The 23,196-nt window shown below is 42.9% G+C and overlaps 1 protein-coding gene across 1 annotated transcript; it reads left to right on the top strand.

Moving 5' to 3' along the window:
- Positions 1-8,870: 8,870 nt before the first annotated feature.
- On the top strand, positions 8,871-22,747 carry YARS2 (tyrosyl-tRNA synthetase 2). Its single transcript, XM_001503208.5, has 5 exons — positions 8,871-9,739; positions 10,586-10,753; positions 19,083-19,238; positions 19,558-19,728; positions 22,352-22,747. Exons 1-5 carry the CDS (start codon positions 8,958-8,960, stop codon positions 22,509-22,511), a joined length of 1,437 nt encoding a protein of 478 aa, XP_001503258.2. The 5' UTR covers positions 8,871-8,957; the 3' UTR covers positions 22,512-22,747.
- The last annotated feature ends 449 nt before the right edge of the window (positions 22,748-23,196 follow it).

The raw sequence follows: 23,196 nt of genomic DNA, 5'->3' as shown, positions 1-23,196 counted from the left end.
AACTAAAAAGCTTCTGCACAGCAAAGGAAACCATCAACAAGATGAAAAGGCAAGCTACTGGATGGGAGAAAATATTTGCAAACCACATTTCTGAAAAGAGGTTGATATCCAAAATATACAAAAATCTCATACAACTCATACAACAGCAAAAAACCAAAAAGCCCAATTAAAAAATGGGCAAAGTACCTAAATAGACATTTTTCCAAAGATATACAAATAGCCAACAGGTACATGAAAAGGTGCTTAATGTCACTAATCATCAGAAAATGCAAATCAAAACCACAGTGGGATACACTTCATACCTGTTTGGATGGTTATCAAAAAGACAAGAGATAACAACCGCTGGCAAGGATGTGGAGAAAAAGGAATGCTTGTGCACTGTTGGTAGGAATGTAAACTGGTACAGCCACTATGGAAAACAGTATGGACGTTCCTCAGGAAATTTAAAATAGAACTCCCATGTGATCTAGCAATCCCACTTTGGGTATACATTCAAAGGAAAAAATCATTATCTCAAAGAGATAGGTGTACTCCCATGTTCATAGCAGCATTATTTACAACAGCCAAGGTGTGGAAACAACCTAAGTGTCTGTCAACAGATGAATGGATAAAGAAGACGTAGCATATATATACAATGGAATATTATTCAGCCTTACAAAAAAAGACAGAAATTCTGCCATTTGCAACAATATGGATGAAACTGGAGGGCATTATGCTAAGTGAAATGAGTCAGACAGAGAAAGACAAATACCACATGCTATCACTATGTGTGGAATCTAAAAAAGAAAATCAAACTCATAGAAATAGAGTAGAAAAGTAGTTGTCATGGGCTGGGGGTGGGGGAAATAGGAAGAGGTTGGTGAAAGGGTAACTCTCAGTTATGAGATGAATAAGGTCTGAGGATCTCATGTGTAACGTGGTGACTATAGCGGAGAACACTGGATTGTATAATTGAAATTTACTAAGAGAGTAGAACTCTAATGTTCTCACCAAAAAAAAGATGGCCTCCATCTCACATCTGCCTCCATACCTCTCATGAGTATATCTGTTTGGAGGAATCCAACTTACATTTAGAGCCCTAGCTGCAAGAGATTAAGGGAAATATAGCTTTTATCTTTCCAGCCCCTGCAGCAAGAAAGGCACATAGAAGGAGTTAGGAAGAAATGTCAATCCAGCATAACTAGCAGAAATGGCATCAGACTAAGACAGCCTAGTGGGTTCACGTCACAGCAAGCCTGAGCTTGTCAGCACCACCATCAGACTGTAAGCTCCTGCTAAATGATGTCATCTGTCTTCCTGTTAGTTAAACCCTCATAACCTAATATAGGTCCAATACATAGCTCTTGAATGAAAAACTATTTAAAGATCTTCTACAGAGTGGCTAAGAAGATGTTCTTCATTGTCAGAAAGATCTTGATTCAAGTACCAATGTCTCCTCATCTGTGAGCGAGAGAAGCTATAGCTTAGCACACAGCATTCAATAATGTTTGTTGTTATTATTGGTACCATCATTATTACTACTCCTGCCCCTTGTATCTAACTCTACATCAGGGATCAACTTGCCAGTTATAACCATGGACATATTCTGAGTCAGAAGGCTGCAACTCCCTCTCTTCTCTGGACGGTGGCTGGGTGGGCATTATATCTTATATTCTGTGCTTCCAAGGATGCCCATCCCCTCGTGTGAGTAGTATCATTGATTGATTTGTATAGATATATGCTTTAGATCTTATTCTGTCTTCAGTGTTAAAAGATTAATTCCTGCTGCCTTAGAAGCCAGTCAGTAACTTCAAACACCAAAACATTTTATTTTACTTTATTTTTAGATTTTTTTTCCCTCTTTCTCCCCTAAGCCCCCCAGTACATAGCTGTGCCCTCCTAGTTGTGGGTCCTTCCAGTTGTGGCATGTGGGACGCCACCTCAGCATGGCCCAACGAGCGGTGCCACGTCCACACCCAGGATTCGAACCAGTGAAACCCTGGGCCGCTGAAGCAGAGCGTGTGAACCCAACCACTGGGCCATGGGGCTGGCCCTACCAAAATATTTTAGATGAGGAAAATATGACTCTAAACTGCAGTTCTTTAATTACTGGTGAGCTTGAGCATTTTCTAAAATGTTTCATTGGCCATTGGGCTTCGTGTGAATGTGTGTGTGTGATTTGCTTATTCATTTACCTATTGGAGTATTAGGCTTCTTCTCATTAATTTCTAAGCACTCTTTACATATTTGAGATATATTTGATAAGTTAGTTATTTCTTGTACACATTATAAATATTTTTGTGTTTATCATTCTATTTTTTTACAAACAGAAATTCTTAATCTCTTCATATAGGGTCCCACTTTTATTTTATTTTAGAGAACTATTTCCCACTTCAATATGAAATATGTATACTTTTGTTTCTGATTTTACTTAATATTTTATAAGCACAATTTTAATGGATACAAAATATACCAGTAGGGGTCAATCATAACATTTAATTAGTCCTCTATCTTTGGATAGTTAGGTTTTTTCCAACAGTTTGCTATTTAAAACAATAAAGTGATACGCATCCTTGTGCCTCTCTTTTCCCATATTTCATAAGACCAAGACCGAGATATATAAACATTTCACTATTCTTTATACATGTCGCCATTTCAGTATTTTCTTACTAATTTCAGTGTCCCAGCTCTGTATGCCCATTCATCCTACCATTTTGACTATTAAAAACTCATATTACAGGCCAGGCCTGATGGCCTAGTGGTTAAAGTTCTGTGTTCTCCACTTTGGCAGCCCAGGTTCACTTTCCAGTGGTGGAACCACACCACTCATTCGTCAGTTGCCATGCTGTGATGGCACCTCACATAGACGAACTAGAATGACTTACTACTAGGATATACAACTACGCTCTGGGGCTTTGAGGAGAAAGAAAACAAACCTCACATTGCTAAGGAGAATCCATTCATATCTAAGAATCCTCCACAAAACATATTAAAACTCTTAACTCATAAAAATGTTTTGATTAACTGGTTTTCCAGGGTAGGAACTTGAGATAGAATGACCACATAATTTATTGTCAAAATAGGATACTTTTGGGGCCAGCCCAGTGGCATAGCGGTTAAGTTCGCACGCTCTGCTTTGGTGGCCCAGAGTTCACAGGTTCAGATCCTGGGCACAGATCTACACACCACTCATCAGGCCATGCTGTGGCGGCATCCCATATACAAAGTAGAGGAAGACTGGCATGGATGTTGGCTCAGGGACCATATTCCTCCAGCAAGAAAGGAAGATTGGCAATAGATGTTAGCTCAGGACCAATCTTCCTCACACACAGAACAAAAAACAAAAAAACAGGTCACTTTTGAGAGAAAAAGGGGTCATATTAAGAATTAGGCTGACAGGGGCCAGCCCCGTGGCCGAGTGGTTAAGTTCGTGAACTCCGCTGCAGCTGCCCAGGGTTTCACTGGTTGGGATCCTGGGCATGAACATGGCGCCACTCATCAGGCCATGATGAGGTGGCATCCCACATGCCACAACTAGAAGGACCCACAACTGAGAATATACATCTAGGTACCAGGGGGTTTTGGGGAGAAAAAGGAAAAAAAAATAAAATCTTAAAAAAAAAAAGAATTAGGCTGAGACAAGAGGCATTTACACCAGAGCTCGTGGTCACCTAGTTACAGGGTGCATTCTCGAATATGGAGTGTCAAATAATATGAGCAGTCCACGGGGAAGATGTCTCATTGGTGATGTGTGCTATGTGTTGGGTCACAATCTGACACCAACAAAGGTATCCCTGATTCCTGCTCCCCTAAACGTTCCTTAAACTCCACGCTTGGAGAAGAGTTTTGTGAGATAGATAATCAGAAGAGGGGCACAGGTAACTAAGATTTCCTCTGGCTTCAGGGAAAATAGCTATGAGCATACAGAGGAGTCATTCTCATTCGCTTTCTCTGCTAATGAGACCCTTCCAGTTTGGTCTCCCACCCCTTGGCAGCTGTGAATGGGATCACTGGGGACCAAAACTGCTTGGATCTGAGCACAGCTGCTTGGGTCTTGATTGAACATTTCTGCAAATATGATCCATGTTTCATTGGTTATCACCTTCTAAATCTTCATTTTTCAAAACTTGTCATAAAACAGTTTGGCTCTACATACAGCTGTGTAGACAGTGACTTAAACTGGGTTCTACTATTTAATCAAACCAATAGAGGAGGAGATAGATGAACACACTTTTATCCTCCTCTCTCGTGAGGCAGCTTAAATAATGAAGATAAAGTTAAGAAACAATAAATGTGACCTTTGCCTAACGTGATAGCAAACAGGCATCTCAGAATTTTAGAGCTGGATGGGATTTTAGAGATAACCTAATCTAGCCCTTTCATCTGTAAAATGAGGACACCAGGACCTAGAGTGTTAAGTGACTTATCTAAGGAGTACGGCTCATGGAGGTGGAGCAGAGTCAGCCACCTAGCTCTATGACCCCTAGGCCAGTGGTCTCTGTAGCACAACTCAGAACCACATTTTGTTGTTGTTATGATGATGAAGGAAGTAATGTTTGACTTTTCTGTTTGGGGACAAGTAAATACAAGGTATTTATTCCCTTTACAATGTTATAGAAGAGTAGTTAGAGAGATGTTTCCAGACATGCTTGTCATTAGATAATTGACCATACAGTGCTTACAACAGAAGCTCATAAAGCCTAAAGACACTGAAAAGAAAAACACAAAAATAGATTGAATCAAAATGGAAACGCTCTACAAAACATAGACTGATTGCCTATTGTTTCACCTTTTCTCCAATGGAGATATGAATTCAGTTGGCCTTGATGGAAGGACAATGATGAGTTGATTGATTTGCTTGTACACTATGTCAGAGAGACTAGAAAATTACTAAGGTAACATGAGAAATAGGAAAATTCTGAAATTACTTTGTCTGAAGACATTATCCTTTTGAACCAAGCTTTTCAAAATACAATCACAACTGGTGTCTCCAAGACTCTGTTTCTAGGAGACAGCCTGATTTTCTTGTCACGTTAGCAAACAGACAAGCAGCTCCCGTGGCTTGCCCATCACCCCTGAAGCATGATCCTGGCAAAGAGTCTGTGAAACAAAATGTTGGTGTGGACTGCACCAGTCACCACAAAACTAGAGCAGAAAGGGAGGGTGTTGGGGATGGAGTTATTTGAGGACAGAATTCAGTGCAGCAGTTGTAAAGAACAGCACCACTGCAGATCAAAAGGGGAAGACTTGTTTGAATTCTGTGGCCAGGATCTTTTAACTCTATGCCTCTATCATGACTCTTCCACAAGGGGTATCTTTCCCTTGTCATAGTCTCCACAATGTTTCTCTCCCACAACCCCATCCTAACCTGCATGATCCCGAACAATTGCCTTGAAGTCATTCCCTCTCCTTGCTCCAAGGCACAGGGGTAGAAAAGGACCGTGGGTTGGAAAGAGGAAATTGGTGAAGAATAGGGCCACTCACAGAAATATAACTTCACAAAACAATTTCATCTCCATGAGACATGGATCTTTCTTCGTTTCATGAATGTGTCTAAGTCACTAGAACAGTGACTCAATCATCTAATATTTTTAATAAATACTTGTTAAATTAATGAACAAACTTCTGAGTCCTTAACTTACCATAATGGTGACAGATTGCTTCTCCATCATTATTTGGTTCCTTTCCAGGGTTTCACCAAAATTTGATCATCTAACACAATGCCCAGGAAATAATCATCTCTAATCTATTCTGGTCAAGCTAACCATGCTTGTTGGCCAAAACCGCAGTGTTCTCTGAGGCCTGCAGGTGGCACTCAGGCACTATCCTGCCTGAAAGGGAGCAGAGAAACCTTTGGTAGGCCAGGAACCCACGCCTGAAGTGCAAGAGGAGATATTTGTAGGTTTCTTTTTTTTTTTTTCCATCTTTCATGTTCCCCTTTCCATTCTATCCATTTAAGCTAGTAGTAAGTTGTGTGTGTCAGAACTTCCTGCCTGGGGGAGGTCAGGGAGGAATGCAGAGTAAATCTGGAACTTTTTGTGCTTTTTTTCCCCCAAAAGTCAAAAACCTAGAGATAGAATAAAATTTGAGGAAATAAACATGGAGAAGCGGAAGGGAAAGAAATGGGATTCTCCTTATTAAAGAGAGCCTGGGCTGTTGGCTTGTTTGCAAGAGGAGCTGTGCATGGCTCCCTGGCCTCAAAGGGACACTGTGGTAGGCAGCCCACATACAAAGTAGAGGAAGATGGGCATGGATGTTAGCTCAGGGCCAGTCTTCCTCAGCAAAAAAAAAAAAAAAAAAAAAAAGAGGAGGATTGGCAGCAGATGTTAGCTCAAGGCTATTCTTCCTCAAAAAAAAAAAAAGTCCTACCTTCTTCTTTTGCTCCTGTCTTTTGAACAAAGCCTCATTTCTCCTATTATACCAAGACAAATTATAAAAGGAAAATAATTGTTGCTGTCCTTGAGCCACCGTCACATCTCAGGCAGCATCTGCTCCCATACTACCTTCTGTACCAGACTTCACTACCTGCTCATGAAATACAACTCAGCTTAGGAAGAGACCAAGCAGAACTCAAATCTATGTTTAAAGACCTTATAATAAATTCTAATCTCAGATAGAAATTTTCTGCTTTTTCATTATCCACAAAAGTTCTTCTCCATTTAACACAGGCCATCAAGTAATGCTGAAACAAGTACATATTTTTGTAAGGAGAAATATGATTTCCCAAAGTGACTAAGAAATTAAACCACAATGTGAAGTCATACTTTCTGGTATAAAATTACTAACATACCTGTAAAAGCCACAGGCAGTCACCTGTCATATTAACCAGCAACCTCAAGAATGAAAATATCTCTTTAAAAATGTCCAAATCTTCCTGTGTGTTAGACATTAAATAGAAAGTACCATTTGCTCTGAGTTCAGGAGAATTTCCTGCTACACATACTGAAATATGTCCCCGATCAAAGTGGTGTGAAATCAGACTGCAGATAAACAGATTATGATTGCAAATTTTAAGATGTTTTGAATAGCAACATGAAAGTTAAAACACGCCCTGCTTATTTTCTTCAGCATTTGGGATTACGTTACATAGACTAGTGAATGAGGATCTAAAAATTCTATTGAAGTTACTCTTTGGCAATGACAGAGTCACTTCACCAATAATTACACATGCAAAGAAACTAATTTTTAAAATAATATTTCAGGGGCTGGCCCAGTGTTGTAGTAGTCAAGTTTGCATGCTCTGCTTCAGCAGCCTGGGGTTCACAGGTTAGGATCCCAGGCACAGACCTACACACCGCTCATCAGGCCATGTTGTGGCAGCATCCCACACACAAAATAAAGGAAGACTGGCACAAATTTTAGCTCAGCAACAATCTTCCTCAAGCTAAAAGGGGAGGATTGGCAATGGATGGTAGCTTAGGGCCAACCTTCCTCACCCCCTAAAAAATAACAGCAATATTTCATTTTGTTAAATGACTTAATAATGTTAAGAAATGGTGGGGCCACCCCGGTGGCGAGTGGTTAAGTTCACGCGCTCTGCTGCAGGCGGCCCAGTGTTTCGTCAGTTTGAATCCTGGGTGCAGACATGGTACCACTCATCAAGCCACGCTGAGGCAGTGCCCCACATGCCACAGCTAGAAGGACCCACAACTAAGAATATACACTATGTACTGGGGGGCTTTGGGGAGAAAAAGGAAAAAAGTAAAATCTTTAAAAAAAAAAGAAATGGAAAGGTCCTGTAGGGAATGGTTTGGAGCATGGCCCCGATGCCTGCTTCAGGACCAAGGCACTCAGACCCCAGCTGCTGAGAGTACTGGTTTGCTGATGGCTCACAGCTGAGTCCCCTTCTGCCTCTCCCCCTCTGCCAAAGCCTTGCCCAAGGTTTTCCTCCTCCTCAGGGGTATCCCACATTTACTGACTGGTCAATAACAGGGTACAAAGGCCTGCCCCCTTGCCTCAGTTCAGGGTGACTCTGAAAGGAAACTCGAGCTCCAGGGCTCCCAACAGGATTTTCTGAGGCCTCTATTGCAAATTGTTCACAGTTCAACTTCTCCCTCTGTCCAACCCTGTTTCCATCACTGCATTACGGATGTTCCCAAGAGCACTCCAATAATCCTCCTGCACACAGATCTCCAACTCGAGTCTTCTTCCCAGGGAACTCGACTTAACACAGTTGGTACTGAAAGTGGTCCTAGAAATGAGACTCTAAAATGAGGTTTTGGCGCTGAATTCCCTGCCAGCCAGCTGCCAGTGAGAACCCTTACCACTGGGGAGTGGAGTACTGACAACACCTAGCATACTGCGGCAGTGTGATTACGAATCTGAATCCACCTATGATAAAGCTGTGTCCCACCTGCTTACCTGTAATTTAAAGTAAATAAAACATGGCGCTTTTTGCATTTATTGCATGGAATTTTCTGTCGATATAGCTTGGACAAGACTGCCACCTCCTGGAGAAGCTGATGAATACTGGGGACTGAGGTGCTCTCATCTGCTTGGGGAGTCAATATTAAGAAATTGCGTCTCAGCACCAATTCCTAGCCCCTCGCACCCTCTGTGAACAAGTTTTTGCACAGAACCAAGACTTCAAAGAACTTGCGCATCACAATCTTTTCACGTAGAAATTTAAACAAAAGCCAACATCTGTAGAGCGCTCATTGTGTGCCAAGTGCTTTAATTCTTAATCCTCTCAATAGCCCTATGAGGTAGGAATTATTATTATAAACACATCCACGCTACAGATGGGGAAATTAAATATTAACTTAAGGTGACTGCACAATAAGCGGAATCCGCACTTTAGAATCCAAAGACTGCGGGAGCGCAAGCGCCGTAACCAAGCAACCGGCTCGACTTAGCCTAGCACCCGGGCATGCGCAGAAAAACACGGAAGCAAATACTGTGGGAATTGTAGGAGGCGGGCGCTGAGGGGCGTGGCGGGGCCTCTAAGATCCCAGCAGTCCCTTCGTGCCGCCGCCAAGATGGCGGCGCCCATGTTGCGGTGCACCTCCTGGGTCAGGTGGTGTGGCACCCCAGGCCTGTCAGGAGTCTTACTCCTGGGGCTGCGTGCGGCCCACTCGGGCGCACAGGGGTTGCTGGCGGCGCAGAAGGCTCGGGGGCTGTTCAAGGAGTTTTTCCCCGACAGGGGTACGAAGATAGAGCTCCCAGAGCTCTTCGACCGTCGTACGGCGGGCCACCTTCCCCAGACCATCTACTGCGGCTTCGACCCCACGGCCGACTCGCTTCACGTGGGGCACCTGCTGACACTCCTGGGCCTGTTTCACTTCCAGCGAGCCGGCCACAACGTGATCGCGCTGGTGGGAGGCGCCACGGCGCGCCTGGGCGACCCCAGCGGCCGCACTAAGGAGCGCGAGGCGCTGGACGCAGAGCGCGTGCAAAGCAACGCGCGCGCCCTGCGCCGAGAGCTCGAGACCCTGGCCACACATCACCAGCAACTCTTCACGAATGGGCGGACCTGGGGCAGCTTCACGGTGCTGGACAACTCGAGCTGGTACCAGCAGCAGCACCTGGTGGACTTCCTAGCGGCAGTGGGCGGTCACTTCCGCATGGGCACGCTGCTGAGCCGGCAGAGCGTCCAGACTCGGCTCAAGAGCCCCGAAGGCATGAGTTTGGCCGAGTTTTTATACCAGGTGCTCCAGGCCTATGATTTCTACTACCTGTTCCAGCGGTATGGATGCCGGGTCCAGCTGGGGGGATCTGATCAGCTGGGCAATATCATGTCCGGATACGAGTTCATCCACAAGTAAGCGCCTTTAGACCCAGGAGAAATCCTGGGACCAAACCATTTACTCGCGAATAGCCTGTGATGCACTGCTAGGATTGTGGAATGACGCCTTGCGTTCAACCCCGCGTTTGTTTCGTCCCCGTTAAGGGTCTATAATAGTGTTAACATCCCTGGCTAATGAGAACTAAAGGGCTGAATTAATGGTATTTTGTATGGGACGTATTCTGGAGCCCTGCAGGAGATAGACCACTAGTCAGGATTCGGACTCTATCTGTTTTGCTTCCCCTAAGTAGCTCTTTCTGTGTTTTTCAGAAATTGCTTTTCTTTGTTTATACCTGAACGCACTGAGCCTCTTTGGGTACCTCTGCTTTAGCCCTGCACCTTCCTTGAAGCTAGTGTTAGTCCTTGGTTGGCATTTCAAAAAGAATTTTTTTTTAACTCCGACTATTTGGCAAATAATGTAGGTTTTAATGAGATTTTCCTGAGGGGGATGAACTACGGGGCTAGCCCATGTGCTCCTCATTTTAAAAATCCTTTTAAAAAACATGTCCTTTAGTGCTCTGCCTGACTCCCCCTGTATTCACTTTTTTCTCCTCTTCCCACCCAGCCTTTAAAAATGTCTAGGCCCGAGTTATGCAGCACCTCCCCTTGGCTTGCCCGGAGTCACTGGTTCAATTGCAGTTCAGAATGACAGATGCCAAAATAGAGTGAGTGGTGTGAAAGCAGTACGAGGGAGAAGAATCTGGATTTAGGAGGTCAAGCAAGTTTTATTAGAGCAAGAGACCAGACTGAAGTCTGAAAAGTGAGCAGAAGCTACCACCACTTGTGCCTGAAGCACATAATGAAGTTCTTCTTTATGCGTAGGTTGACTGGAGAAGATGTATTTGGAATCACTGTCCCTCTCATTACAAGTACAACTGGAGCAAAACTGGGAAAGTCTGCTGGCAATGCTGTTTGGCTAAACAGAGATAAGACATCTCCGTTTGAATTATATCAGTTCTTTGTCAGGCAGCAAGATGATTCGGTAGAAAGGTGAGTTCTTAATAGCATGCTGAGAAAAATTAAATTCGTAAGCTCGTGATATAATTGTAGCCATTGAATTTCTATGTAACCTTTATAGATTTGTGTGGATTTTTTTCTTAGGTTCTGTTTAAGGCATAAACCATTACATTACAGAACATGGTAATTTTAACTGTTCTAAAATTAAATACTTTCTGTTGGTTAAAGCAGAAACCCACTGTGGTTGCTAGAAAATTTAGAGCCAAGTTTGTGACCCACACCTGGCAAGTACTTAGGACATCATCAGTTCTTGTATATTCTAGTTTTTTCACTCCTTTCATCTTAAACTTGACTAGCCCTTATTTTATCTTTGTCACTAAAGTTCTTTTTCTTTAATGTAACTTACAACACTTTTTGAAGATCCTTTTTAAAAATGGTTTTCTCAGGGCCAGCCCCGTGGCCGAGTGGTAAAGTTCGCACACACTGCTTCGGTGGCCCAGGGTTTCCCTGATTCGGATACTGGGTGCGGACATCATGGCACCACTCATTAGGCCACGCTGAGGCGGCATCCCACATGCCACAAGTAGAAGGATGCACAACTAAAAATATACAACTAGGTCCTGGGGGGATTTGTGGAGAAAAAGCGGGGGAAAAAAAGGTTGGCAACAGGTGTTAGCTCAGATGCCAATCTTTAAAAAAAAAGAAACGATTTTTCTCATTTTTTCTCATTGTCTAAAACTCTTGGAAGCAAAGAAATGAGAAACCAAATACACCAACAAAGAAAAAGAATTTTTCCAAAAAATATCATTTTGGATATGACCATATCATTAAAATAATCTAGAAATAGTTCTTTATAATTTTTTAATGTTTAAGACTTTCTTGCAGAACATTAAAAAACACTATGCAGGGAGCAGCCTGTTAAGTTCACATTCCGCTTTGGCGGCCCAGGGTTCGCCGGTTCAGATCCTGGGTGCACCCTACACACTGCTTGTCAAGTCATCCTGTGGCAGGTGTCCCACATATAAAGTAGAGGAAGATGGGCACGGATGTTAGCTCAGGGCCAGTCTTCCTCAGCAAAAAGAGGCTTGGCAGCAGATGTTAGCTCAGGGCTAATCTTCTTCAAAGAAACAAAATGAAACACGATGGAGCAAAAATAAAGACCTACATAAATGGAGAGTTATGTCATAGTTTGATAGAACTGATAGGTATCAATTCTACTAGATTTGATCCATGTATTCAGTACAATTCCAACCATATCTAAACAGGCTTTTTTGTGGAACCTGACAAGCTCATTCTAAGATTTACACGTAAATGGAAAAGGTTGAAATTGGCCAAGACATTTTGTAAGTACAGCGTGGAAGCTATGCCTTATTGCAGAACTAAAGTAATTTTGTTCCTTTAGATGCACTCCTGGCGTATTTGATGATGCGGGCCTAGGTTCTGATGGATCAAGAACTGGTATCTTACTGAAAATTTCATTTTCTGTTTGGCTCTGGTATATGGTAATACGATTAATTTCTATATATTAACCATGTATCCAGCAACTCTGCTAAACTCTCTTATTAATTCTAATAGTAACCTTTAGATTTTAAAGTACAAGCTTAAATGTAAGGTTAAGTAAAGAGAGACCAATGGAACAGAATAGAGAATCTAGACAGACTGCAGTGTATGTAGCCACCTAATCTCTGTGGCACTGCAGAGCAGTGGGGTCAGACAGTCTTGTCAATAAATATCAGCTGGATGTTAGTCTTATCATTGGGAAAATAATGAAACTTAACCTCACACTGAACACAAAAATCAATTCCAGGTAGATTATTGACTTAAATCTATAACAAAAGACCAAACAATATAGCTTTTAGAAGATAAATAGGAAAATATCTTCATGACTAGGATAGGGAAAGATTCTTAAACGCAAAGAAAAGATTGATAAATTCGACTAAATTAAAATTAAAATCAACTGTTCATCAAAAGTCACTATTAAGAGTAGGAGAATACATTTTCAGTACAGTAAGTAATTGATAAAGAGCTCGTATTCAAATTAATATAAAGAATTTCTATAAGCCAGTGAGAAAAAGACAACCTAGTAGAAAAATAAGAGACTTGAACAGGCGCTTCACAAAGATTCTTTCTGAAAGGCCAAAAATATCCGAAAAGGTTAGTCGGGCTTAATAATGAGAAAAATGCAAGATAAGGGTGCAGTAAAATGCCATTATGGCTAAACATAGTGTTAGCCAATTGGCAATACCAGGTGTTGGTGAGAATGTTCCAAGGTGGTGGGGGAGTAAACTTATTGTGGTGGTGCTATTAGCTATTTCTAGCTATTAGCTAAAAATGTCTGAGGCATTTGCTTGGGCCCATACTACTTGTGGCGACCCCCCACAGACATTTCTCCAAACCACAGCCCATGGTGTGGCTGGACCAGCCTTTGTGACTCTTACTATGATTGTAGCACGCGCCTCAGCAACAACCATCAGGGAACTTTGAAAAACAAGATTTATTACTCGGGTCCTGGAGAGGCACACAGCGAGGTCACAGTTAGAGAGGGAACATGGACCTGGGGCTCTGCCTTTATTAGGGTTAAGGGTAGGATGCCTACGGTTTGTGAGTTCACCATTTATTGGCAAATTTAAAGCATAAAAGTGGAAGGGATGAGAAGGCAGAAGTGGGGTCACTCAAGGTGTCCGTTATTTAGGTTACCCAGGACTTCTGAAAGGGGAACTTCGTGAGTGGGGCAGCCTGGTTCCTTGTCTAGTTGGTTTGCTAGTAGCTGTGTCATACAGCTGGCAGTGTGTTTATTTAAGATGGATGTCTCTGATTGCCTTGGCAATCAAAAGCTTAATGTCAGGCACTTAAACTGCAGTCCAACCTGTGATATCGAGGCCAGTAAATCCTCAGATTTAGTGGTGAGGACATTAACAATCTCGGTAGCCAGTATTTTAAAAGCCAGGGGTAGGGCGTGTCTAACAAAGAGAGTAAACATCTGATTAGGGTCATGGTAACAAATCCTATTGTAATTATACAAGCAACAGTCTGCAATCTGGTCTGTAGTCCAACTTGAAGGGTCTAGCCATGAAAATAGGTCATTGATCTCAGGGGCCTTGGGAATCTGTTCCAACATGTGGGTAATATTATGGAATATTTTAACATCTTGGGCCATCTGATGTAAGTAGGTTTGAACTTGTCTGAGTTTTGATGTACATGCAGCAGGTGGTCCCAGGGAGGGCCCAAATAACCCCTGTGGAGCAATTGGGACAGAAAATTGGTGGGGCATCTGATTGAAGGGATACCCAGAGCAAAGACATCATTGTTAAATGGAGTTGGCTGAAATTGAGTATATTCGCAGGGTAAGCATTTAAGATGGCGTACAAGCAATTTGAGCCAAATGACAGACCCAGCAATTTCTGATTCCCAGTGTGTGGGTAGCCCTCTCAGCCCGTTGGATATAAATGTTGGTAGTGTTTTGAAACGCCTTGCCAGTGTTGTGGAAAGAATGGGGGAAGTGTGGTGGAACAGGTCATGCTAGTGACGGGAGTGGCTGTGGTGGGGGCTAGCAGTGGCCAGCAGAAGTCATGGTTGGGAATCCTCCGTGAAAGCACACAAAAATGGAAGATCAGGGGGAACGGGTAAGGGCAAGCAGTCTAAATGGGTGGTATTTCTAGGTAGGAGAGCTGTCTAGTTCCGAATGCCCTTTCTGCCTGCCACAGTGGAGGAATATGCCACAGGGCTGCCCTGCAGTTGGCAGAGGACGTACTTACAGTTGGACAGACATCTTGGTATAGGGTAGGGTCAGCCGGCAAACACCAGGCAAATTCAGGAAAATAATATTCCACTGAATCCCCTGATTCCATCAGGGCAGTATATTTAATCCATTGTTCCTGGAAAGTCCTAGTCCCCACTGCAGCATTTTGCTGAGTTGGAGGTGAGCTAGAGAGTGGGGCCATCTTGGCAAGCTGTGAGGTCTCTGACATGGTGTTATGTCTCTGGGCTGTCATCTCTGGTGTAGGGAGTGTAGTCATCTCCAACTGGGGAACTCTTGGGCTGGGCTGACGTCATCTGAGGCATATCCTCTCCACATGGCATGGCGTTGGGACAGTGCATCCGTACCTCTAATAGGGAAAGAAAGAGCCAAGGGGGCCACCAGCAGAGGAAGCCGTTTGAGGTAAATGGTCCCCATAGTTAGATCCGAATGGATTTGTACACCTCTGACTGTTTTACTAGCAATGCCCTGTAGGTAGAAGGACTCCCCTTTCAAGAATTTAGAGGGATTTCCTGGAATAACAGTGACTTGGGCCCTGGTGTCTAATAGGGCCAAAAAAGACCCTGCATTTTTATTGTCCCGGTGGACTACCAGAGTGATATAGGGGCTTTTGTCCCTGGGAGGTGGAACAAGTCCCGGGGAGCCATCGATTTCCTAGGGTAGAGGCTTAGGTGGCTGAGAGTCCTGGGGGTTAGGGAAGGGGCAGAGGGAGTAGTGGAGACTGGGTTGGGACCAGAGTGAGTAAAGGGCAGCTGTGTGGCAAGAGAATGGACAGAAAAACGGGGCTATAGCTGGGAGAATGCTAGTTTTAGGGCCTGGAGTTTAGAGACTGGCTGTGCAGAGATGAAGTGGTCAGGAACACTGAGATGACGTAACTCCCAGTAGAGGTTAACCTGTGTATTCCCATAAGGGGCAAAATTAGGTTGGGGATTTATTGGGGAGGGGTTCGGGAGCCATTTTCATTGAGGGAAATTTGCTCAAGGGAGGCCCCTTGGGGCAGCAGGGGTGGAAAGGCGTAAGTCTGAAGTATCTGGGTGTCTGGGTAGGAATGTGCTCCGTGTCTACCAACCATGTCAATGCCCCCCAGTGCCTTTTGAATGGTTTCCACAGTCCCAATAAAGTGTAATAGCTCTGCCTTATAATTAGAGAAAGTGCCTTGTGAAAAGGATTCTCTGGACTCAGCATCAGTGCGGCCTTTTCATGGTTAGAAGTTGAGGAAGTCATTGGATCACTATGGTCATAGAAATGACAAACCCAATGGACAGTGCCAACTTTGCACAGCAGGAGACGGGCCTCATCTGACGTTTTCCATTCTCTGTGAGCCTTAGCAGTGATCACTGTGATGGGAGCATGGGCACAGCACCAGGCAGTGATTATCCAGGGAGGAGAGAGAGGGCCTGGTATGGCTGTCAGTGGCTCTAGAGGCCTCTGCCTTCCTTTCTCCCTCTTCATCTTCACCAGAGGCAGCTGTGAAGAAACTAACCCTGTCACTTTTTCCCTTGGTGGCAGGGGCACCTCGTGGGCTTTGTTCTGCCCCATTCAAGGGAAGGCCAAGGGGACTTGGGATCTGTGGTATCTCAGAGGAAACAGACATAGCCTGGATGGATCTCTGAAAGGTTATAGATTTTAGGGTCTTTAGAGATACCAGCCAGTTAGTGCATTTCAGCGGCCATCAGTAGCAATTTAGAGCATGGTCCAAAAACTTGCAATAGCCAATCAGCTCCCTTCTCTCCTTCCTCCTGCACAAAATCTGTAAGGTTAGAATTTCAGTTAAGGTGTAATTTCTGATCTCAATTTTTGCTTCCTGATTTTCTTCGTTACCTTGACCTTAACGTTGCGTTACTAGAAAAGGTTTGTGGATGACGTCCCTGTGAGCCCTCTTTGTAGGCACCCGCCTCCCTTTCCAGGTGTCCCAGTTGACTTCCCCAGGATTGGGGTCTGCCTCCACTAGTGCGGTATGCGCGGGGTCTTTAGGAAAGTCCCCAGGCCTCTGGAGCCTTGGCGTGTCAGTATGCAGTGGCACGAAGCAGCACCCAGGAAGCTTCCCTGGCGGTTTCTCACTTATCAGGGAGCTGATATGCCTCCTTGGGGGTCTTAGGAGGCGATGGCACAAGATGTTCAGGACGTTTATATTTGTCCATTAATTGTTGAGCAACATTATGCCATGGATTGGACCCGTGACATCCCATCAAGTTGGGGGACAAAGAGAGACAACAGCAAGTGTAGCAGCCACATAGGGGCAGCAAGCCCCTGTTGCAAGGCTATTTCACTTGTCCGGCTTAGGACACTAGTCCCACTATGACCCACCTCTCAGTGGTCTCAGGGGGAGGGCTCTCTGCTCCTTACCAGAATATCCTTTCCTTGTGCCCTTGCTGGAAGCCTCACCTTGGAAAGTGATGATAGCCTTGCAGTCCACTCCACCGTGCTTGGCTCTCCTTGGCTGAGGTGTGGAGGACCTTCATGTGTATTCATAGTCACTGTGGTCTAATCATCTCTTTAGACCACGTGGCCTTGATCACGTTGCTCTGGGGGAGATCACTGAATGATGGCACAGTGACATTTTGGGATAGAAACCACAGGCAACACACAGTGGAGGCCGTATGCAAAAGCATGGAACAGCACACTGGACCTCCGGCAAGCAGTGCTGCCTTCCCAAATGGTGTTACCCGCCTGGGTTAGCCAGTTAGGGTTAATAAGGTAGTGCAAGCTGAAGGGCATTCTCGCTTAACTGCCAATTGTGTCAGCTCCGTCAGTCTCAGCCTGTTGATAATGATACCACCAGCTAGAAACGCCTGGGGGCACTCACCTGGGTCCTTGTGGTGCGTCCCCATGGACATTTCCTCCACCATAGCCACTGTTGTGGCTGGACTGGCCTGTGTGGTTCTTATGACTGCAGCACGCACCTCAGCAACAGTCATCAGGGAACTTTGAAAAGCAAGATTTATTACATGTTCTGGAAGGTACATGGCATTCCAAGGGCCACACAGCAAGGTCACAGATAGAGGAAGAGGGAGGGAGTGAACGTGAACCTGGGGCTCTGCTTTTATTGGGGCCAAGCGTGAGGTGCCTACGGTTTCGTGGGTTTACTCTTTATTGGCAAATGCAAACCATAGGAGCGGGAATTAGGGATGGGATAAGAGAAGTCAGGTCACTCAAGCGGTCAGTTATCCAGTTACCCAGGAGGTTCTAAAAGGGAAATTTGACGTGCAGCGGCAGCTTGGTTCCTCATCTGTTTGATTTGCTAGTAGCTATGTCCTACAGCTGCAGTGTATTTATCAAGATGGATGTCTGAAAGGATGCCTTGGCAATCAAGAGCTGAATGTCAGGCACTTGCACTACACTCGTAGAACCACTTTGCAAAGTTTTTGGCTTTGCTTTCTAAAGCCGAATTTGCACATAACCTATGATCCACCAGTTTCTCTCCTGGGTACATCCCCAACAGAAATGGGTGCACATGTGCACCAAGAGAAATATGGGAATATTCAGGGCAGCATTATTAGCTATTGTCCAAGAGTAGAAACAACACAAATATCCACAGTACAATAAATTATGGAATATTCATAGCATGGAATGCCGTAGACTACAGCTGTACACGCAGCAACATGGATGAATCTTCTAAACAGAATGATGTGCCGAAATACCAAAGACAAAATATTCTGTATGATTCTGTTTATAAAATGTCTAAAAGCCAGCAAAACTAAGTGATGCTGTTTAGGGAGGAATACTGATATGATAGAAGTATAAGGAAAAACCAGAAAGAGATTACCTTGAAAGGCAGAAGAGTGGTGGATTTGGAGGAGGCGAGGGGATGTGATGCGTCTGGGCTTCCTTGGGTAGGTGCAGTGTTGTATTTCTAGACAGGTGATGGTCACATAGATGTTTGCTTTATGATTCATTAAGCTTTATGTCTGTGATTTGTGTACTTTTCTGTGTTTTTCACCAAAGAAAAGATTTTTAAAAAAGGATACATATAAAATATTATGTCGATTTTTAGATTACACAATATTTTTTATTTACAGATTTTTTTATTTACACAGAAAACAAGAGTATAAAAACATGCTTGGGAAGGATGCACACAAATTTAGAGTAGTGGTTATCTCTGGGGGCAAGGAGGGGAATATGATGGGGCTGGGGCCTTGATCTCTGTCTGTACATTTTATGGCTTTTAAAAAGGAAAGATCTGAGGGGCTGGCCCCGTGGCCGAGTGGTTAAGTTCGTGCAATCTGCTGCAGGCGGCCCAGTGTTTCGTTGGTTCGAATCCTGGGCGTGGACATGGCACTGCTCATCAAACCACGCTGAGGCAGCGTCCCACATGCCACAACTAGAAGGACCCACAACAAAGAATATACAACTATGTACTGGGGGGTTTGGGGAGAAAAAGGGAAAAAAAAAAAAAAAAGGAAAGATCTGAAACAAAGATGGCAAAATAGTAACATATTCAATCTGGGTGGTATGTGGATGGGTGTCTTATATTATTTTCAGTACATTTCTTTATGTTTCATAATTAAAAATAAAGTAAGCAGGATGTTCTTTAAAGAGTACAGGAGCTGGAGATAAAAATTAGGAATGTTAAATAAATCTAACACTTTACTTTTTGTCCCAAAGGTACCTGAAGCTCTTCACTTTTCTGCCCCTTCCAGAGATTGACCACATAATGCAGCAGCACGTCAAAGAGCCCGAGAAACGGGGCCCTCAGAAACGACTGGCTGCGGAAGTCACAAAGCTCGTTCATGGACAAGAAGGGCTGGATTCTGCTAAAAGGTGGCCTTTTAGAATAATTAACATTTGATAAATTATTTAGTTAATAGACTTAAGAAAATCTGGAGCCATGCTGTTTTGAGTTGTCTTTTACCACTAACGAGGATTGTTAGTGTTTGACTTAATTGCTTTTAAATAGCCTCTATTTATTGGAAAGAAAGATTATTCTGAATTAAGTTTATAAATTATACAAGATAAATGTTGCTGTTTCAGAAACGTTCAGTCTGGAACGTAAAGGGTACTGCATAATTGGTTACCGGGTATTAGAACGTGTGTCTGGATACGCGCTCAAATGATGCGGCTCTCAAAATGTGTTTTTCAGGTGTACACAAGCCCTTTATCATAGCAGCATCGATGCCCTGGAGGTCATGTCTGATCAAGAGTTAAAAGAGTTGTTTAAGGAAGCTTCATTTTCTGAATTAGTTCTCGACCCTGGAACCAGCGTCCTAGATACGTGCCGCAAAGCGAATGCCATTCCAGATGGTCCTCGAGGGTAAGATGATTTAACTTTTAGGTTCCCACTCAACTCAACATTAAATGTTAGACTTCACAGCACGTGTTTCCAGAGAGGGTGTTTTCCTGATAATTCTTCTTAAAAGATTGGCACCTGAGCTAACAACTGTTGCCAATCTTTTTTTTTTTTTTCCTTTTCTGCTTTATCTTCCCATACTCCCCCGTACATAGTTGTATATTTTTAGTTGCAGGTCCTTCTAGTTGTGGGATGTGGGACGCCGCCTCAACGTGGCCTGACAAGCGGTGCCATGTCCGCGCCCAGGATCCGAACCCTGGGCCGCCGCAGCAGAGCGTGCAAACTTAACCACTCGGCCACAGAGCCGGCCCCCCGATAATTCTTTAATGGCATCTCATTCCTTACAGAAGTTAGGTTAGTCTGAGTATCAAGTGAAAACTGAGAGTACTTACTGTTGAAAATACCTTAAATTTTCTATAAAGTCTAGTACTACTGTACAGTCTCTCACTGAGTCTAACCCAGTCAGTGTTTCCTCCAGCACTGGAAAAGGCTTGCATTTAAGGGATGACTATGTTCAATAAATCCACTGGGATCAGTCAGCCCCGGGATGCCCATAATTTGAGGTCACAAGAATGGAGGCCCTAAGTGAGCAGATTCACATGACCCCTGTCATATTCAGTCTACATCTTCTTTATTTGGGGGAGTGGAGGAGTTGCCCAACCTATTTAAAATATTAGTTGAATTTCTGAAAATGAAATAAGCATATGATGTAACTTCATAAGACTGTTATTACAAATTACATATTATTCCTCTCTATAATTGCATTTTTTCTTATCCAGGAAGTGGGTGGAATATTTTAATTCCTCAGTTATGTGGTATCAATAGGGAATAAGGTGTTCCACAAAAAAGTAATTTGGCGTATACTTGATAATTATCCATTTATAAATGAGACGGCGTGATGCAGAAGGAAAAGTTATTAGTTAGCCAGAAGACCCTGGGCACCTCATCTGCAAGAGTTCAAGCATAAGTCAGTCAAGTTACTGGTCCACACTCATGACCATGAATGACGTTTGTTATAGTATAGCAGCTGTTTTCTTTCCATTGTTTTGGCTTATTTGCCTCTATCCTGAAGAGCCCGAGATTACTCTATATAGAGAAAATACCCATTATGTCTCTTTGGATCACCTGCCACGCCACCTTATTGATTCCCTAATATATATGCTAGTTTATTTCATAGACACTGAACTGAGGGTGTCATCTGCCTCCCCACAGTGAGTCACTGGTTCTAAGAATTTTCCTCACTATGGTGGCATTTTTCATTTTCTTCTGAACTTTTTTAATGGTTTATTTACTGATACTGGACGTTTTACCACTACTTAAGATGACACCATATCTGATTTAGCCAGAGTTCTAAGTAATACTGACATTTTTTAGATTGTACAGCGTATGCTAAATAGGGTCGGTTTGTGCATTTAAACAAAGTGTAGAACATGATCTGGAAATTACAGCAAACAGCGTAAAATAACACTTCCTCAGAGAAAGAAATCTGTCCTTCTATTGAAATCTTCTACTGTTGAGTTTTAGAAAACCATATACAGTAGTTGTTTTTTTAATTTCATTTGGTAACATATTCAGATAAGGGAAACCAACTTTGCCTTTCATGAGGACTTTCAAGGCCTGTCATGCTCTAGCCCCCTTTTCTTCTCAGTTCTCACCTCTTTCTAGCTACTCCCATGTTTCCTTGCCCTGTTTGTGAAAGTCACTGCTACTCAATCTCCCAGTTCAGGGGTCTCTTTCAGGAAAATTTCCAACTCGCCACCCTATACACTCCACACTCCTACAGCAACCTCTTGTAGCTCTTTATAGCATTTAATCACAGTGCGTGGACTGTTCATTTATGTCTGCATCTCTCCACAAGTTTGTGATACTATTTACATTTAGCACATAGTAAGGGCTCTATAGATGTTCACTGAATGAACTGGATGACAAATAACTTGAATAAAACCTCTTCACAGAGGCCATCAAAAAATTTTGTTAGTAATCTAGAATTTATTAGATCAGCTACTGATTGTCCATTTCTCAAATCAGCCAATTTCATTTTTAAGAAAATTTTGCTTCTATTTTTAAAAAAGCTGTTATTTGCATAGTCTCAGAATGTAACGTGCAAGAATTTTCCAGTTTCGTAAGCAAGTCTTCTAAAGATTTCTGTAGCTAACACTATAGTTGTGACTTATATCTCATGGGTAGCTCATTAAAAGCAACATTGTTCCCCTTTTATTATTTTTGGAAGTTTGCTTTCTGTGATTTTTTTTTTTAAGGTTGGGGGAGCTCTCCAGAAAGTGATCCTCCATTATTCCCATTCACTTCATTTTTCAATCACTAACAACTGAATGGTTCTATCACCAGCTGAGAAATCCCAGCTCTTTTTCTCCACTAAACAAGAAACCTATGTATGCCTTAAATCTACTCTGTTAGAAGAGCATTAAAGGGAGGCGGAATCTAGTAGAATGAAGATGAAGATAATTCAGTGCTAAACGGTTTCAATTGGAGTCTCTGAAATTTAAATAAAATAATGATGTATCTTTATTATTGGGAGAGGTCAGCAGTGATTGGATTTACCTAGTTACTAAAACATTTCTATTTTTAGGTATCGGATGATAACAGAAGGCGGAGTCAGTATAAATCACAGACAAGTAACAAACCCTGAGAGTGTTTTAGTTGTTGGACAACACATTCTTAAGAATGGACTTTCATTACTTAAAATAGGAAAAAGGAATTTCTACATCATAAAATGGCTTCAGCTATGATGAAAAATCCTTCTGGTTGTTCAGACAAACTTACTCATCATTCTCAAGACATGAAAGGTTGGCTCCAGGACTTATACCTTCGCTAATGCCAATCAGAACAGAGAATGGAGTATACTCTAGGCCTCACAGTGTGAGTAATTTCATTATTTATATAGGTTGGATAATAAATAAGTTGTTTGTGTAGTGATGGGATATTTTTTGATCCGCAAACATTAAAGACTAACAGAAAACCATGATTTCCTGGGTTAATCATCACTGTTAAAAATTTTACTTCATGAAAAAACTAAATGCGTCATTCCTATCCTACTCTTCTTGCTTTCCTTTTTGGAGATGAGGAACAGTGAAAAAGAGGTAGTATAAGGAATTGTGGCTACATAAGGTTCAGTACTGTCCACGGTTTTAGGCATCCACTGGGAGTCCTGGAACGTATTCTTTGCAGATAAGGGGGACTACTGTACTTCTCTCTCAGGTATACATCTCACTAGTAGTAGTGAATCTCATTTTAAAACCAGCAATACCTCTAGTGTCCACATTAGGAATGGGAAATCTAGTACTGGAAACTTACTTAAAATTTCTGATTTGTTTGTTATGAAGCAAATATAGTTCTTAAAAAGGAGAAAAGTTAGATGAAGCCCATACTTGGCATGAGAAATGATAGTAGAAATAGTTTCTCTTCAAAGAAAAG

The sequence above is a fragment of the Equus caballus genome, chromosome 6 (assembly GCF_041296265.1).
Source record: "Equus caballus isolate H_3958 breed thoroughbred chromosome 6, TB-T2T, whole genome shotgun sequence".
NCBI lineage: Eukaryota > Metazoa > Chordata > Mammalia > Perissodactyla > Equidae > Equus > Equus caballus.
Note: the sequence above shows the minus strand (reverse complement) of the source record. Positions and strands in the feature narration are given on the sequence as shown.